General features: G+C 41.4%; 1 protein-coding gene across 1 annotated transcript; it reads left to right on the top strand.

The window, feature by feature from the left end:
- The first annotated feature begins 19,371 nt into the window (after positions 1–19,371).
- LOC121751305 lies at positions 19,372–20,327 on the top strand. Its single transcript, XM_042146026.1, has 2 exons — positions 19,372–19,615; positions 19,912–20,327. Exons 1-2 carry the CDS (start codon positions 19,495–19,497, stop codon positions 20,151–20,153), a joined length of 363 nt encoding a protein of 120 aa, XP_042001960.1. The 5' UTR covers positions 19,372–19,494; the 3' UTR covers positions 20,154–20,327.

The raw sequence follows: 20,327 nt of genomic DNA, 5'->3' as shown, positions 1-20,327 counted from the left end.
CATGCTAAGAGTGATGTGTTATATTAACACAAGTGATATGATATGATACGTAATTTGCAACCATGGAGTATAAGATTGGAAATATTAAATCACATTAGACATAAAAAAAGGGGTCATTTTTGTTTGACCGAATGCATTAACCAAGACCTTCAACACTAAGTTACTTTTTCAAAGTAATTCTTGTAAAATCATAATAAGAGTGATGTGTTTTGTGAACAAGAGTGAAGTAAAATCATAATAAGAGTGATGTGTTTTGTGAACAAGAGTGAAGTAAAATCATAAGAAGAGTGATGTGTTTTGTGAACAAGAGTGAAGTAAAATCATAATAAGAGTAATGTGTTTTGTGAACAAGAGTGAAGTAAAAATCATAATAAGAGTGATGTGTTTTGTGAACAAGAGTGAAGTAAAAATCATAATAATAATGATGTGTTTTGTGAACAAGAGTGAATTAAAATCATAATAAGAGTGATGTGTTTTGTAAACAAGAGTGATGTGATCGTTATAAGAGTGATGTGTTTTGTAAACAAGAGTGAAGTAAGATCATGCTAAGAGTGATGCGTTTTGTAAACAAGAGTGAAGTAAAATCATAATAAGAGTGATGTGTTTCGTAAACAAGAGTGAAGTAAAATCAAGCTAAGAGTGATGTGTTTTGTAAACAAGAGTGAAGTAAAATCATAATAAGAATGATGTGTTTTGTAAACAAGAGTGAAGTAAAATCAAGCTAAGAGTGATGTGTTTTGTAAACAAGAGTGAAGTAAAATCATAATAAGAGTAATGTGTTTTGTAAACAAGAGTGAAGTAAAATCAAGCTAAGAGTGATGTGTTTTGTAAACAAGAGTGAAGTAAAATCATAATAAGAGTGATGTGTTTCGTAAACAAGAGTGAAGTAAAATTATAATACGTGTGATGTGTTTCGTAAACAATAGTGAAGTAAAATCATCCATAATGAGTCACATATTTTGAATAAATTATACACAACACATTAATTATTCCATACAAATTGCCCAACTCTCAAATTGTTGTGCATCAAAAACCAATGCTAGACTCCGCCGTCCCCACCCTCTCGACGCGCCACCATCAGAAACTGGGGAAATGATTAATATGATTGATAAATGATGTGCAGAATGCTAAGCTTCATCATATTCTCCTTTTGGCATTTGGAGGACGAAATTAAAATTCATGATATTGTTTTTGATGATAACATTAAATTTATTACTTATTTCAGTTGCATTATGCCTGAAACGAGGGTTTTTTGTTGGTTGTATATATCGAGTGTGCACAGAAATAGATCACTGCAAGTGCTTGGTCAAGACACCACGCTCCTTAAATCCACTAGAGCACAAGGTCTAGGAACTTAAGAGAACATAAAGTGCTTGGTCGTTGGACACACATCGACCCTCCTTCAAAAAATATAAATCCCTCAACCCGAATACTATGAATTAGTATAGGGAAGTGGGGTCGATCCCACAGAGATGGACTCGCAAAGTAGTGCTCAGAGACTTTGGACAGACTAATGGCTGCTGCCACGCAACAAAAGGGTTGAGAATTTTAAACTAACTCTAGACCTAGGCAGAAAATGTAAATGCTAGACCTAGGACATGTTAAACTTGTAAATTCAGACTTCGACAACAAGAAACATAACCACTTGCTAGACAGTGTAAACAACTACCTAATCTAGCTAAACAGAATATGACTGAAGGTGGGGACCATAATTCCAAAAATGGCAAGTACGGAAAGAACTGCAGATTAACAAACTGAGCAAAAAGCGAGATTCGAACAGAATATAGAGATTTGGTCGTCGTTATCTTGCTGCAACTCGGAAACACATCAGATCTGCGTACACTAGACGAAATGAAAGAAAATCACGTAAACTAAGCATGAAAATCAGATCGAAACTACTCAGATTCACGGCAGAATGCTTGATCCACTCCGGATCCAAGACATCCGAACCCAACACCCAACAAATCCAGCAAATCCAACCAAAATTCTTCCACAATCCAACTCCAATCTCCCAGATCTGACCATTAACCTGCAATAACTCAGTAAACAGCTGCGAAACGCATCCAACTCAGACAAATTAAAACTCCAAAATCTCAATAAGCGAAACGATCAAACCAGAAATCAACACAATCGCCATAACGGAAAATCAAACTTGCATCTAAATCAGAAACTATTCGGTGAAAACAGCGAACCGAGCTTCGAACAACGAAGCTCGGCAAAGTAAGCAAAATGCGGAAAGCAGAAAATAAATTGTTTCTTCGCTCTTAACAAGAGCGGTGTTACACTATATCAGAAGCTAAGATGAAACCCGGACGTGCGAACTGAGATCTCCTCAAAACTAGTATCAAGTGTGTGTGTGGGAAAGTGAACTAAGCAACAGGCTGTGGTGAGGTCTCCCCCGGGAAGATCCCTCCAGCTTGCATGCTTCTGCCTTTTATAGATGCGGAAATAGCCCTTGAGTCTTCGTAGAAATCTCTATTCTACCCTTCAACTCTGGAGCTTCCTCCGTCGAGCAATTCTCTTCATAATCGTTCACTAAATCGCCAGTTCCTCGACCTTGTGATTTTTTGGTCTTCTTTCCTGGACCTGGCGAATTCCTTCACACACCTGGCTTAAAACGTGCGTTAGTCCTAGTAAAATCACGAATTAAATCCCTAGACCCATGCATGAAATTAGCCTTATCAAACTGCTCACACTTAAACCATGCTTGTCCTCAAGTATGAAAGACAAGAAAAAGAAATAAGGCGAATTTCAATGCACGGCCCTCCTCCAAGTACTTTTCTACAAACAAAACAGACTCCTAGACCTAGACAACTACAACACGAAACACATAAAAATCACAAAAGAAAAGAAAACACATAAGCGCATAAACTGGTATTTTCCTAGCAGCCATCCCCACAAGTTTAAGGTCAATCCAAGCGTTTACAGCCTCAGATTCCTCCCCTTCCCTTCTTCTATCTAGCCGAGTTGTCAGTTCGTCAAGATAGCCTTCTGACTTCCCAATTGTTAGATTCACTCGATCACTCATTCCTCACCAGGGATGTTAGGATCGGATCGCTCTTAAGTTAAAGTTACTCCACTGATGCATCGGGTTATGAGAGTTTCTCCTTCCTACCGTCTCCTTTTTATTCCTGGGTCTGGTTTCTACTGCTTCCTGCCCTTAAATTTATTTATTTATTTTTTTTTTTCCTGGACTTCGTCCAGCTTATACCTCCGGTTTTATTATTTTAACTCCTCCCCTGGACTTCGTCCAGCTTATACCTCCTTTTCCTGGACTTCGTCCAGCTTATACCTCCAGAAACCCTTTCTTTTTTTTTATTTTTCCGTCAGACTCTTCTCCCTAAGCATCAAGTGGTAGCCCATTCTTTTTACAAGTTAGCTCAAAGTGTATAGGCTTATAACTCGCTCTTATAGTAGGGCTGCACAACTGGGTTATCTAAGGCATCCTCTATCGTTCTCACTTCATCCAACTGACTTTGATTTATTAAGAGAAAAGGATTCACAATTTAGCATGTATTTTCTCTTCAATTACTCTCCCTAAGGGGCTTTTTGCTATTTATTATACCAGTTATGCAAACACGAAACCTAAAAAAAAACTTCTACAAACTCCTAGACCTAACAGAATATGTACAAGACACTAACTGCACTAACTGCGTCCCCCCTCCCACTTAATTTATGCTTGTCCCCAAGCAATCCGTATGAAGTGGAAAGCAGGCCAGTTAGTGGCGACATGAAACGAACTCAACAAAACACAAACTTCTCACACTTAGACCAAGCATTGGGCTAAGTGGGAGAAGGAACAACATACAACACAAAACATGCTATGACATATAACCCCTTCTCACACTTAGACCAATGCCTGGTCTAAGTGGAAGGGTTCAACACATATATACAGAACCTAGCATGCTGACAGGTAAAACAGAAATAAAACGAAAGAACTGTTAAATAAAAGAAAGAAAAAGTTACTTGGGTTTGAGGGGAAATTCAATTCGGTGTCTGGCCCCCGTGGGAGCCAAACTTTGGTGGCACCGTCGGCTGGGTCATCTTTGCTTTCTTCCTGGCCGGCATCTCCGGCTTCACTGGTCTGTCATCAGTAGGTCGGGGTATGGCTGTCCTCAGGACCACGGGTCTAGCGGAAGAGGGGGTGATGTGAGGCCTCGGGCCTTGTGATGGCTTCTGCGCGGATACACTTCCTGGACTTAGCGTTGTAATGTTGCCGCTAGACCCAGGAATAGTTTCTGATGCATCCGGGAACTTTTTGTGCAGCCATTTCAGCATGGTCGTCATCAAAGCAACACCCTCCGCCATCCTGTTGGTTTGCTCTGTTGACGAAGCCACCCAATCGGTGATTCGTCCCCTTAGGACTGCGGCCTCTTCCCTGCTTTTTCCGAATTCCCTTCGGATCTCAGTCATTTCCTTGCGTACCCCGTCGATTCCTTTCCTTACCTCCTCAACCTCTTTCTGAACTCCCTGAACCATCAGCCTGACTTCGTCCTCAGTGGCTTGATCCTTTACCTCCACACCATCGGGTTCCTGCTTGACTTGTGCCTCTGACTTACCGACCTCATAAAAACACACCTCCTTCCCTCGGGCGATCAGCAACCCCTTGTTGATAAAAAAATCGAAATTGAAGACTTCCGGGGCTGAGCACATCTTTACTACACGGCAGGCCTTGCTGATTTTAATTACAATGTTGCGCTGCAAATAGGCCCCGAGAAGATGGCACGTGTACAGATGCCTGGACGGGTTGGAGGTGACTTGATGGCAGGCTTGGGCTAACCAATAACCCAAATGAACTCGTACTCCTGTGGCCATGCACCACGTAAAGTATAGGTCGGCGGTCGTCAGGGCATTGTTGGCAGTGCCCATCAAGTTGTAGCTAACAAAAGTTTGGGCGAATCGCAGGACCCGATTTTCTATATGGTGTGCCTTCGACCAACTTGTTTTAAATTGACCCACTCTTGAGTGAGTCAAGAACTCCCACGCACCTTGTGCCTGAAATCCTGGCGTCAACTTCGGCGGACCAACCATTCTGTCGTTCCACAGGCCCTCATCATCTTCTGTTCTCGTTAGCAAGCCCATCCGCAGCGTCCACTCCCGGATACTCATCCTATGTTCTTCATTAAAAAGCCTGAAAGCTATGGAATCCGCATCCAAATCGGCGGTGGATTTGAACCGGAAGGTGGAAAAGAATTCACGGGCCGCGTCGACTGGGACTTCGAAAGTGCTGTGCTTGAGTAACCAATCAAAACCGATTGCATCTATATACCCCCTGAACTCATCGTTAGAGCTAATATGTTTGAGTTCCGCCGGGTGGTATATTTTTCCGGACTTCGCCACCTTTCCCTCAGCACTCTTTTCCTTGTATATGGCCACACGTTTTGGATCGTCAAATCTTCTCATATTGTCTAACAGCTCGTTTGTAATCCAAATCTCCGTCGGCTCAAAGTTCAGTACATCCTCGTCTTGCTCCTCCTCTGAATCACTGGACCTGGCAGGATTCTCGGGCTCCGTGGCGTATGGTACTTTGGCGGGTGGAGGAAGTGGAGATTCAGTAGATTTCCCCCTCTCCTTCTCGGTCGAGGAGGAAGCAATTTGTTTCCCTTTCCTCTTCTTAGCCCTCGCGCGGCGCCCCTCTTCGTCACTCTCCCTTCCACTCGGCCTGGGGGAGTCTTCCTGCGCAGACACGGCTGTCGCTAGGTCCAGCGTATCCTTTTCCTTTTGTTGGGCAGAAACGGCAATGTCATCAAGAATACTCCGACGTGTCCGTCTCCTTGTTTCCCTTAGATTAAGCTGCGAATCGGCCTCCTCAGAGACCTCAGTTAAATCCACTATCATGTGGAGTCCTGCATCGACAGTTTCTTGAGCACCCTCAGAATCGAGTGCTCCACTTTCCTCTGCTAACAATGGGGTTGCCCCCGTGATATAAACAGGGGTTTCTAACCCCGTAAGATTTCCTTCAGGTTGGGCTTCAGTGCCCACAGATTTTTCGGGAGTCCTTCCCGCATCAACAACTTCCTCAGTAAATTGGGCTTCATCGCCCCCAACTACGTCTAGGGTTTCCTTTTCAGAATTTAGGGCTTCGCCGCCCACTTGAACATCATCATCATCAACAACGGCATCCCTCTCAACAGACGCCTCCAGAACAGGGGTTTCCCCCTCAGCCCTACTAACAGCAATGGCGGTGTCTTCAACTACCGCAACAAGAGCATCTACCCCCCCAACAACACTCTCCACCAAATTCACAGCAGAAATATCAAGGTTTACTCCCTCTGAAACACCATCACCTCCAAACTTTAAAACAGGGGATTCCTTCTGAGAATCAGAACCTAACCTGGGTTCACCTACGGCCAATAACGTCAGTCCCGCGGCCAGATCTGTCTCTACTTCGCGAATCTCCGTAATGGGTGATCCTGGAACGTCGGGCACTGCATCGTCCTCCGGCCTGGTGGCGGTTTCTGGGACTGTGTGCTGGGCAGAGGTGGTTTATTCTGGAATAATGGTAGCAGCCTCCGGTGCGGTTTCTTGTACAGCAGTGGGTGGTGTCTCGACAACCTCCGGTTGTGTCACGGTGGTTGTTGGAACGGCTGGCATGGGTTGTCCCATTGCAAACATCGCGAACGCTTGCATCGCTTTATCGGCCCCTCCGAACTTCTGAAATAGTTCATTCATGAACTCCGCCGCACTCTTCTCGGCGGATCCAGAAGCGCTGCTGGTTCCTTGTTGGTTATCCATGGTATTCTGTAGAAAATTTTGAAAAGAACTTGGGCGAAATTTTCAGATTAGGGTTAGAGAGAGATTGAAATTTGGGGTTTTTGATTTGGGAGAGAGAATATTTGGAGAGAGAATGAGTAATGAAAAAAAAATAAAAAGGCCAAAACCGATCATAGTGTAGGCATTGGAGAGGACAGTTCCTTTTGCAGGCGGGTGCAGGTGGTGACGCTAGCGACCGTACGCCTCCCCATAAAGTGCTCTTTGAAATCCGGACCGGTGTCAATTCCCTCCAAAACTCTTTTACCCCACAATTCCTTGCTCAAGTAAATTCCTTCTGCCAAAACACACTAAAAGAAAACATCAAACTAAAAAAAATGAAACGCCGAACTCCCCGGGTCTAGGATATGACAGCATCAAAAACATTCCCGATGGGTCCGGTATTTCGAAAATATTTTTGGAAGAATAAAATTTTTTTTATTTGTTTGGATTTTTCTTGATTTAAAGAAAGCAATTAAATATTTACAAAATTGTTGTCAAGTGTTCTCAAAATTTCCTGGATCAGGGTATGGTTAAACTTTATATTACTAGACCCAGGAGATATTTTAAAAACACTTCCTTCCTAGACTGGTTAGGTGATATCAAAGAGTGCGCGTAGTGGCACTTCGTCCACTACACACAACTCTGAGCTATCCCTAAAGACCTTTATCCTATGTCCATTGACAAGAAAAGGTATGGAATTTGGTGCACTTCCCTGGATTTCAACTGCTCCGTTTGCTCGAAGTCCCATGATGATGTAAGGCCCAATCCATTTAGACTTTAACTTTCCAGGCATCAACTTGAGTTTGGATTGAAACAAAAGGACTTTCTGTCCTACCCTGAGTTCCTTGACCCGGAGATTTTTATCATGCCAAAGCTTAGTTTTTTCCTTATACCACATGGCAGATTCATAAGACTCAAGCCGTAACTCTTCCAGTTCCTGGAGTTGCATTTTCCTCTCTTCTTCACAAGCCTGCGGATTCATGTTGATCTCTTTGACCGCCCAGTATGCTCTGTGTTCGATTCCCACGGGTAAGTGGCACATTTTTCCGAATACCAACCTATATGGTGACATACCAATAGGTGTCTTATAAGCTGTCCTATAAGCCCATAATGCATCATCCAGTCTCTTACTCCAATCCTTCCTAGACGGGTTCACCGTTTTTTCGAGAATGGCCTTTATCTCCCTATTTGATATTTCTGCCTGGCCATTGGACTGAGGATGATAAGGCGTAGACAACCTATGGTGGACTCCGTATTTCTTCATGAGAGCCTCTATTGTACGGTTCTTAAAATGGGTTCCTTGGTCTGAGATGACAGCCCTAGGGATCCCGTACCTGTTGAAAATGTTAGACCGCAGAAATTTGGCTACTTCCGCAGCTTCGCAGGAGGTCGTAGCTTTTGCCTCTATCCATTTCGAAACGTAGTCCACCGCCACAAGTATGTATGTATTCCCATATGAAGATGGAAATGGACCCATAAAGTCCATACCCCAAACATCGAAAATCTCACAAACAATCACCGGAACTTGTGGCATTTCGTCCCTTCTAGAAATTCCTCCAATCTGCTGACACCTTTCGCAATTCTGGCAGAATTCGAATGCATCCTTATGTAATGTAGGCCAGTAGAAACCACTGTCTAGAACCTTCCTTGCAGTCTTCCTAGGTCCAAAGTGACCCCCACAAGCCAAAGCATGGCAATGATTCAGCACATCCCTTTGCTCCCACTCCGGAATGCATCTCCTAATTACCTGGTCAGCTCCCATTTTCCACAAATACGGATCGTCCCAAAAGTAGTATTTGGCTTCACTTTTCAATTTCATCTTCTGGGCCCGGGAAATTTCGTCGGAACTGGGCACTTCTCTAGTGACCAAGTAATTTGCTAGATCAGCGAACCATGGCTCTGCATTCGCCTGGCATTTCCTTTTTTCAGCATCTCCTGGACCTGTTGCTGCCATTACTTCTTCCCAATTGATAGGTCTAGGAGAATCGTTAAAATAATAAAGATGTTCTTCCGGGAACGCATCAGGTATTGCTTCATCCGTCTCACCTTGGTAAATGCGACTCAGGTGATCAGCCACCTTGTTCTCCGTCCCCTTCTTGTCTCTGACTTCCCAGTTAAACTCCTGTAACAGTAACACCCATCGGATCAACCTTGGCTTAGACTCCTTCTTTGCCAGTAAGTACTTTATCGCAGCGTGATCTGTGAAGACTATCACCCTCGACCCGAGCAGATATGGTCGAAATTTTTCAAAAGAGTACACGACTGCCAACATTTCCTTCTCCGTGGTGTCGTAATTTTTCTGGGCTTGATTTAGCGTTTTTGACGCATAGAAAATCACGTAACTTTTTCCATCAACTCTTTGACCTAGCACCGCCCCTACTGCATAGTCACTCGCATCGCACATGATTTCAAACGGCAAACTCCAATCAGGTGCTCTGATGATGGGGGCAGATACTAATCTGTCCTTCAGCAGCTGAAAAGCCTTAATGCACCCCTCATTAAAAACAAACTCAACATCGTTATGCAACAGATGAGTGAGTGGCTGAGCAATTTTGGCAAAATCTTTTATAAATCTCCTGTAGAATCCTGCGTGACCTAGGAATCCCCTCACTTCCTTTTGATTTGTCGGGTGGGGCAGTTTTGATATCACGTCCACTTTTGCTTGGTCCACCTGTATGCCCCTTTCCGATACTACATGCCCCAGGACAATTCCTTCAGGGACCATGAAGTGGCATTTCTCGAAATTCAAAACCAAGTGCTTCTCTTGACATCTTCTCAGCACTACATCCAAGCTCGCCAGACATGAATCAAATGAATCCCCGTATACAGTGAAGTCGTCCATAAAGATCTCGATGCAATCTTCCAGCAGGTCTGAGAAAATACTCATCATACATCGTTGAAAAGTGCCTGGTGCATTGCAAAGGCCAAACGGCATTCTCCGATATGCATACGTTCCGAACGGACACGTGAAAGTTGTCTTCTCCTGGTCCTCGGGGTCCACGTAAATTTGGAAATACCCACTATATCCGTCCAAGAAACAGAAATATTGCTTGCCTGCTAATCTCTCCAGCATCTGGTCAATGAACGGAAGGGGAAAATGGTCTTTCTTGGTTGCCTCATTCAATTTTCTGTAGTCAATGCACATCCTCCAACCGGTGACTAGCCTGGTCGGTACCAACTCATTCTTGTCGTTCTTGACAACCTGGATTCCCGACTTTTTGGGTACCATGTGTACTGGGCTAACCCATTCACTGTCTGGTATGGAATAAATGATTTCTAGGGATAACAACTTCAATACCTCCTTCAATACCTCCTCCCTCATATTGGGATTCAATTTGCGTTGAGGGTCTCTGCAGGGTTTCGCTCCTTCATTTAATCGAATGTGATGCATGCACAGATCAGGGCTAATCCCTACCAAGTCAGAAAGTGTCCAACCAATAGCGCTCTTATTCCTTCGGATGACTTTCAGCAGCTCCTCTTCCTGTTCCTTGATCAAGTTGCTGTTGATAATCACCGGAAAAGTCTCATTCGCCTCAAGGTAAGCATACTTTAGGCCTGGCGGAAGTGTTTTCAACTCCTTCTTGGGAACATCTTTTTCCTGGGGCAGGGGGTTCTTTTCTGCAGCTCCAGTCGTCATCCCCTTAGTCGATCCAGGAAGATCTTCCTTGCTTGCCCCATAAAGTGTCTCCCTCGATCTGGCTAGCTCGGGCTTGGTGCAAAATTCCAGAATTGCTTCTGCTAGCTCTTCATCTGACAACTTGCTCGTATTCATTGCTTGGCACCAACTGGCCACCTCCTTATCAACAGCATGACTCATCTCTGAGTTCTCAATCTGTCCCTGCATTAATTCAGTCTCGAGGTATTCCTGGACCAAGGGGTTAATGATATCTACAGAATGCATATTTTCAACATCAAGTGGCTTCTTCATTGCCTCATCTATGCTGAATGTATATTTATCCCCATTGTAATCGAGACAGATAGTACCATCAAAGACATCAATGATAGTCTTAGCAGTTCGTAGGAAAGGTCTCCCCAATAATACTCCGCCAGACTCTACAGACTCATTATCGCTCATCTTAATCACATGGAAGTCAGCCGGGTACAGGAAGTCGTGTACCTTGACTATTACGTTCTCGAGCACTCCTTCAGGGCAGATGCATGACCTGTCCGCCAATTGGATCACAACCTTCGTATCCACCATACCTACTCCCACTAACCTCTTGTATATGGACAGGGGTAACACATTTATGGATGCTCCCAAGTCACACATAGCATGCTCAATTTTCACATCGCCGATGGAAATAGGCAAGGTGAACATACCTGGGTCATTGCATTTCGAAGGCATCCTCCGCTTCTGAATTACCGCGGACACATTCTCGCCTATCAAGATTTTTCCACTAGGTCTAGCCTTCCCAGCTATAAACTCTTTGATGAACTTGCTGAAAACTGGCATTTTCAAAGCCTGTAAGAAGGGTAGATTTATCTCCAGTTTCCCGAAAATATCCACAAGATCCACTGGCTCATCCTTCTTTTTCTTTGCCTCTCCTCGGTTTGGGAAAGGTTTTGGTCGTTTCTCGGTTCCGGAACATTCACCTGCTGAAAATTCATCGACTCCTTTTTTCTCTACCAATTCCGGTTCTGGATCTAGGAAAAATGGTTCGATTGTCCTGGGCAGCCGTTTCTCTAAATCTCCTGCCTGAAGTTCATCTCTAACTGCAGGGTTGCTTTCAACCGAGTTTCTTGATTCAGTGGTTTTTTCCTCTGCTTCCTTATCCTTAATGGGGGTCGTGACCTCTCTGTACCTCATGACCGGCCCTTCGTACTCCTTCCCAGATCTCAGCGTGATCTGGCTAATATTGGCTTTGTCAGGTGGTCTTACCGATGCATGAATCTTGCCCTCGTTTCCCCGCATATCACTCAAGGAAGTAGCTATTTGAGACAACTGTTTGGCCAACATATCCATTGCCGCCTTCTGTTCTTGCTGCGCATCCTGAAGCTTGTGGACCACATCATTGTTCGACTGTAAATTGTTCTGAATGTGCTGCTGGGAACTAACGAGGTCGTGAACCATCTCATCAAGGTTCCTTGGTCTAGAGCTTGGCTGACTAGGGCCTGGCCCTATATTTTGGTTTGTTCCACTTCCTTGGCCTGGGCGAATGTGCCCTTGACCTCCTGGATTGTTGTTGAAATTACTTCCTTGACCTGGGTAAGGTGCTTGGAAATTCCTTTGATGTGGTGGTACATAAGAATTCCCTTGATAATTTTGATTCTTGTTTCCCCAGGTCGAGTGATCTCCTTGATTACGGTTGTTCCAATTTCCTTGCCCCTCATGATTTCTCCAGTTACCCTGCCTCTCGGGCTGCGGTGCGGACTGTATACTCAGTTGGGGTGCTGGCTGGCTTTGCTCGTTTTCAGACCATCTAAAGTTCGGGTGATTCCTCCAGGGTGCATCTCTTTGTCTTCCTTGGTTCCAACTTCCATCAGGATTCCAACTTCCCATCGCGTTCGCCTGGGCCTGGTAATCACCTTCCTGAGGTCCGTAATATTGCTGGGGTTGATTATCTACTGGACCTAACAACTTAGCCGTTTCCCTAGGTGCGGCTGTATTAGTTTTTTCGATAGCATTCAGCAAGGCTTTCTCCAACCTATCAATCCTTGCTTCAACTTTGTCATCCTCCTGCTCCCTCAATGCATTCACAGAGCCTTTTCTCACAGCATTCCTCGTACTGTCATACGCCTTCTTGGCGTCGATTAATCTTCCCAAAATCTCTCTTGCCTCACTTCCTCTCTTTCTTGTAAAATTCCCCCCGCTCGAGGAGTTCATCAAATCCTTAGACTCGGGAGTTGCCCCTTCATAAAACAGAGAGTAGGTCTCTGCCTCTATCATCCGATGATTCGGGCATGCGTCCAGCAATCCCTTGAACCTTGACCAGTATTGGCTCAATGACTCATCGTAATCCTGCTTGCATTCCACTATCTCCTTCTTCAGAGCGTTCGTCTTGTTGGATGGAAAGAAGTAATCTAGGAACTCCAATTTAAAGTCCCTCCAGGTGCGGATAGAATCCGGGGGTAATCTCAACAACCATGTATTTGCCTCCCCCTTTAGAGTGAAAGGAATCGCGCGCAAGCGATAGTCCTCCTCTGTCGCATCATTAGGCCTCCTTTGAATGCCACATAACTTGCTAAACTCGTTCAAAAACTCGTACGGGCATTCACTCCTTCGCCCAGAAAATGTTGGCAAGACACCTAACACATTCGTTTTGATCTCAATAGATCTCTGACGTGGGTTCATCACTATTGCGTGTGCTGGTTCTCCATCGAGATGAGCCGTTAGTGACCCTATTTCTGGATCTGGGTCCGCTACGTGTGCCATCTCAACTTCCTCTTCCTCCCCTGTTTCTGACTCTGTTTCCGATTCTGGTGGGGACTCCGGATCTGTTCGTCCTGAAGATTCCCAAGATTCGTCACTCAAAAACTCAGTCGGGAACGGATCTCCCGTCGTGAACCCTGATCTGGTAGTCACAGTGGAGGCTGTATCCTTGATCTTCCAAACGAACTGACCGTATTTCCAACCAGACGAGTTACTCCGGTGGAAGCTCCTGCTCATGTACTACAAAGAAAACAGAAAGAAAAAGTAAATTAAAATTATTCACACCAAAAACTCTAGGCACTAACACAAAGTACGCCATCCATCCTCGGCAACGGCGCCATTTGAAACGAGGGTTTTTTGTTGGTTGTATATATCGAGTGTGCACAGAAATAGATCACTGCAAGCGCTTGGTCAAGACACCATGCTCCTTAAATCCACTAGAGCACAAGGTCTAGGAACTTAAGAGAACATAAAGTGCTTGGTCGTTGGACACACATCGACCCTCCTTCAAAAAATATAAATCCCTCAACCCGAATACTATGAATTAGTATAGGGAAGTGGGGTCGATCCCACAGAGATGGACTCGCAAAGTAGTGCTCAGAGACTTTGGACAGACTAATGGCTGCTGCCACGCAACAAAAGGGTTGAGAATTTTAAACTAACTCTAGACCTAGGCAGAAAATGTAAATGCTAGACCTAGGACATGTTAAACTTGTAAATTCAGACTTCGACAACAAGAAACATAACCACTTGCTAGACAGTGTAAACAACTACCTAATCTAGCTAAACAGAATATGACTGAAGGTGGGGACCATAATTCCAAAAATGGCAAGTACGGAAAGAACTGCAGATTAACAAACTGAGCAAAAAGCGAGATTCGAACAGAATATAGAGATTTGGTCGTCGTTATCTTGCTGCAACTCGGAAACACATCAGATCTGCGTACACTAGACGGAATGAAAGAAAATCACGTAAACTAAGCATGAAAATCAGATCGAAACTACTCAGATTCACGGCAGAATGCTTGATCCACTCCGGATCCAAGACATCCGAACCCAACACCCAACAAATCCAGCAAATCCAACCAAAATTCTTCCACAATCCAACTCCAATCTCCCAGATCTGACCATTAACCTGCAATAACTCAGTAAACAGCTGCGAAACGCATCCAACTCAGACAAATTAAAACTCCAAAATCTCAATAAGCGAAACGATCAAACCAGAAATCAACACAATCGCCATAACGGAAAATCAAACTTGCATCTAAATCAGAAACTATTCGGTGAAAACAGCGAACCGAGCTTCGAACAACGAAGCTCGGCAAAGTAAGCAAAATGCGGAAAGCAGAAAATAAATTGTTTCTTCGCTCTTAACAAGAGCGGTGTTACACCATATCAGAAGCTAAGATGAAACCCGGACGTGCGAACTGAGATCTCCTCAAAACTAGTATCAAGTGTGTGTGTGGGAAAGTGAACTAAGCAACAGGCTGTGGTGAGGTCTCCCCCGGGAAGATCCCTCCAGCTTGCATGCTTCTGCCTTTTATAGATGCGGAAATAGCCCTTGAGTCTTCGTAGAAATCTCTATTCTACCCTTCAACTCTGGAGCTTCCTCCGTCGAGCAATTCTCTTCATAATCGTTCACTAAATCGCCAGTTCCTCGACCTTGTGATTTTTTGGTCTTCTTTCCTGGACCTGGCGAATTCCTTCACACACCTGGCTTAAAACGTGCGTTAGTCCTAGTAAAATCACGAATTAAATCCCTAGACCCATGCATGAAATTAGCCTTATCAAACTGCTCATTGTGTGTCTGTGTGTGAGAAGAGAAGAATAAGAATGTTTCGAAGTGAGGGGCGGAGATGAGATTAGAGAGACAGAGATATGTGAATACTCAAAATATGGAACAATGTATTTCCCAAAATACCCCCATGCAATTTTTATTAATAGAAAATGAATACTTAATTTAGTCATTAGATTAAGATAATGTGTGGCTGAGATTTGTTCTCTAGTTATACACTTAAAACTAGTTATATCTTGATCACTACCCTATATATATATATATATATATATATATATATATATATAAATAGGGTTGTGATCAATGTCGAACCAATTTTAAAGACCGAACTAGAGACCAAATCTGGGCCATTAGATCTAGTTTTTTTGATGAGATGTGGTGCTGTGTAAATTTTTCGGTCTTCATTACAAGCCCATTTTACTTCATTGTATAGATTTATTACTTCATTCCGTACGTAATACCTTGAAACTACAACATGTTTTTACTTTCTTCCATTAGTTTTTGAAATGATTCAACATATGTTTCATTTGAATTCATTGACCTGAGTTTTTACTTTATTTACATTAAAAAATGCAATTTATTCAAGTGCGTTTATTACTTCATTCAAAAACGTTATTACTTCATTGGATAAGGTTTTTACTTCATTCCAGTAGGACTTCACATACTCCATTCCAATAATTTATTGCATCATTCCATGTGTTTATTACATCATATCAGCGTTGTGGCGGTGGTGATAGATATTGTGGAGAGAAAGAACGACACGCGACGGCAAAACCGCATTTACGTACTGGAATGAAGTAATAATCCTACTGGAATGAAGTAAAAACCTACTGGAATGAAGTAAAAACCTACTGGAATGAATTTAAATCTTTGTAACATGTTTGTATGACTTATTTACCTTCGGATGAATTAAAATAGGCTCGTGATGAAGGTGAAAATAAATTATAAATTTGTGCCTCTCATCCATAAAAAACTAGATCAAAAAACCCTAATTTGGTATGGTTCGGTGGTTCGGTCTTTAAGAGTGGATTTGTGAATAATGGGACTCTAAATATATATATATATATATATATATATATATATATATATATATATATATATATATATATATATAGGGTAGTGATCAAGATATAACTAATCTTAAGTGTATAACTAGAGAACAAATCTCAGCCACACAAATAAATGGAACAAATATTATTTATTTTAATAATACAAAATAGACCAAGGGCATTTTCGGAAATTACTTTATGAAATTCATAAGCTGGAATTGAGAAATTCATCCAATTTCACCGGATCTTCTTCCTCCTCTATCTGCGCCACCGCCACCTCCGCCACCGTAGTCTCCGATTTTGGTGGTGCACGCACTGCTCCGAAGATCCGTCCGGAAATTTCTCCCGCGTGATCGGCGACTACGGATCTGGAAATGTCGAATGCGCCGACGCCGTCATGGCGGCGATTCCATTTCAGTTTACTCATTGCTATTGTTATGTGTGACATGTTTTCTGAAGCCATGGTTAGAGGTTGAGAGTTGAAACTTCTTCAGCAAATAGCAGAATGAAATTTCTTATTTTCGTATTATGCATTTGATTGTTAGTCTTTCGGCTTCAGGATGAAGTGGATACATGCCTTACTATGTTGTATCAGTAAAGTTGAAGGAAAGCTCTTACTACATAGCCTGAATATGTGTTTAGGAAATCGACCCAAAATTTATTAGTTTATACATATTATTCTAATATACATAAGGCTTGAATGGTAGGGCTGAAAGTTCCTGAAAGGGCATTGTTCACCACCACTTTCCCCTGATTGGTAGCTATGATTTTACTTCACTCTTGTTTACAAAACACATCACTCTTATAATAAGATTTTACTTCACTCTTGTTTACAAAACACATCACTCTTATTCTGATTTTACTTCACTCTTGTTTACAAAACACATCACTCTTATTATGATTTTACTTCACTCTTGTTCAGAAAACACTTCACTCTTGTTCACAAAACACATCACTCTTATTCTGATTTTACTTCACTCTTGTTCACAAAACACTTCACTCTTGTTCAGAAAACACTTCACTCTTGTTCACAAAACACATCACTCTTATTCTGATTTTACTTCACTCTTGTTCACAAAACACATCACTCTTATTCTGATTTTACTTCACTCTTGTTCACAAAACACTTCACTCTTGTTCACAAAACATTTCACTCTTGTTCAGAAAACACTTCACTCTTGTTTACAAAACACATCACTCTTATTCTGATTTTACTTCACTCTTATTCTGATTTTACTTCACTCTTGTTCACAAAACACTTCACTCTTGTTCAGAAAATACTTCACTCTTGTTCACAAAACACATCACTCTTATTCTGATTTTACTCCACTCTTGTTTACAAAACACATCACTCTTATTCTGATTTTACTTCACTCTTGTTCACAAAACACATCACTCTTATTCTGATTTTACTCCACTCTTGTTCACAAAACACTTCACTCTTGTTCAGAAAACACTTCACTCTTGTTTACAAAACACATCACTCTTATTCTGATTTTACTTCACTCTTGTTTACAAAACACATCACTCTTATTCCGATTTTACTTCACTCTTGTTTACAAAACAAATCACTCTTTTACTTCACTCTTGTTTACAAAACACAACACTCTTATTGTTAAGTTACTTCACTCTTGTTTACAAAACACGTCACTCTTATTGTGATTTTACTTCACTCTTGTTTACAAAACACATCACTCTTATTCTGATTTTACTTCACTCTTGTTTACAAAACACATCACTATTATTCTGATTTTACTTCACTCTTGTTTACAAATTACATCACTCTTATTCTTATTTTACTTCACTCTTGTTTACAAAACACAAAGAACAACACATAAATATGAAGTGATCTAATTCCAAACTCAAGCACCATCAAGATTCAAGAAATCAAATTCTCATAATAGTAGTGATAAAAAATATATGCCAGTGCAGCAAACACAAAATTGAAGCAAATTAAGTGCATTATTTAGCAACAATTATCCAAAACTGAAACTCTAATCAACAAAAATCAATGATTTATGTGAGCATGGAAGTAGAATATGACAGCAGCAGCAGTGGCAATGGCTGTGACCATCCACCTCCTTCCACCGCCGATCTCCCTAATCACCATCTCCTTCTCATCAAAGCACGTCTGCATTTCCTACTCCGCCAAATCTTCCGATTCTACTTCTCCACAATCCTTTCCAAAACCTGGATTCGCTCATCTCTAGCATCCAATTCCACCATCAGCGACGCATTTTTCTTCCAATTCAGCGTCCGATTCCTGCAGAACGTGACGACGGCGACGCCAACATTGACGAGAAGGTTGAATCGCTTGAATTTTGCAGAAGAGATAAGAAAAGGTTGAATCGCACAATGAGGTTGAATCTCCTGCCGCCGCTGCGACAACGGCAGGTACAAGGCGGTGATGAGGATGGAGAAGAGAAGAAGAGGAGATGAATTCTAATTTGCCGACGTATCCTATTTTTGGATATGCAATGACCATTATACCCCTGCCTTGTTATTGTAGAGTAAATTTGTGATTGAGGGAACTAATTTCTCCTTAAATTCAAAAATTAATACTAGCCCTTGATTTTTTTGATCTTGTGGCTATTATTTGTTCTCTAGTTATATGGTTAAGAGGTGTTTGTCATAGATCATGACCCTATATATATATATATACTTAAAAATAAGTCCAAATTTTTTATCAAGTAAATATAAAATGGGTAAGAGATGACTTGGTTTGACTCCCAAATCTTACCCATATGAACAACAAAAATGGCACTATCAGGCGGCGATTCTAGAACAACAATTTTTTATTGGTTTGAAAAATGTTTAATTCACTATAGTACTACTACTGTTTACAAGTATGAACAAATAATAAAGAATTTACCTAGCAGATTTCGTCGTATATATGAAACATCATCGAAACCTAATATTTCATCTCACCTATGAAAAGATTATATGTAATTAGTCTGTTTCTTTTCCATGTTATAGTTTTTCTTTTATGACAAGACTAAAATTATGACTTCTTGACTCAACTTTTTGAGATGAGCTACTCTTAGTAAACCATTCTAATTACATTAAATCAGCCTAATTAAAATGTAATAATCTTGATTAAATCTTACTCCTATTAGAAATATGATTAACTATATGACAATAAAGTCTAATAGCACGCTAATATTAGCCACAACCAAAAGATTAGAGAACATCACACTCAAAAACTCAAATTAGGGCTAAAACATCATACAAATAAATTCTAGAATTAGTAAAATCAGAATATCATCATCTCAAAAACTGACCAATACGATAATAAAAACCAATTTAAAAAAAGTACTCCTAAATAAAAATAAATATATCCTCATCTTAAAGAAATAAATAGCCAATTTTATTTTACTGGAGTATAAAAATAGCATCAGCATTTCTTCTTCCACATTAAATAAAGAAACCATTTTCCCTCTTCTCCCACACATCCCATCACCAACTCACTTCTCTCTTCTCTCTTCTCTCTCTACACAGAGGGACAGAATTGACAGATCGTCAACTATCATGCCTTCGATTCTGTCATCACAGAGCGTGGTGTTCGCCACCGCCATGGCACTTTCCGGCACCGTCATTCTCCTCGCCGCTCTCCGCCTCCAGAAACCCACTTCCCATTTTCCTTCCTCAGGTATTTAATTTCCAATTTTCGATTGCCTCTGCATGCTCAAATGGGGATATCAAAACACAGCTTTTCTCGACTAGGAAATTTAATCCGAATATTAATTTTTTTTTGTCCAAGAATCATGGATGTGATCTTTGAATAATACTAACATGATAAGATAAATGTATATGTTTTTTTTGTATATATGCAACTATTTATGTATTTTATTTTATTTAGACTCTAGTTGTAATGCTTCATTTTACATGGAAATTATATTTATTTTATGAATATAAATTCAATTAAAAAAAAGTGCATGTGGGCAGATGGAGGGAAGAAAATAAAGAAAAAGAAGATGAAGAAGGTGCACTTTGCAGAAGATGTAGTGGACCCAATTGGGAATAGTGAAGAGTATAGGAAATCACACAAGGCTAACTTCCATAAATATTCAAATCCAACCACTTTAAACAAAGGCAGGAAAATTCAAGAAATGCCAGCCAATAGATTGGCCCTTTACAATGGCATTTTGAGAGATAGAGTCCTCCAAAAGATCACATATTCATGTTGATAAATCATTTTCTCTTTTTTTTTGGTAAAAACATTCTTCGTTTGTTAATATAGTCCAACTCTGGTTCTTTGAGTTAATTAGTTAGGGTCAGATTTGGCCATTTGAGAGTTGAGATGTGTACAAAGTTTCTATCCCAATATATTCAAATAATCAACTCGTTATATATTTTATTTT

The sequence above is a fragment of the Salvia splendens genome, chromosome 10, assembly GCF_004379255.2.
Source record: "Salvia splendens isolate huo1 chromosome 10, SspV2, whole genome shotgun sequence".
NCBI lineage: Eukaryota > Viridiplantae > Streptophyta > Magnoliopsida > Lamiales > Lamiaceae > Salvia > Salvia splendens.
The sequence above is the reverse complement of the archived record's forward strand: the minus strand, read 5'-3'. Positions and strand labels throughout refer to the sequence as shown.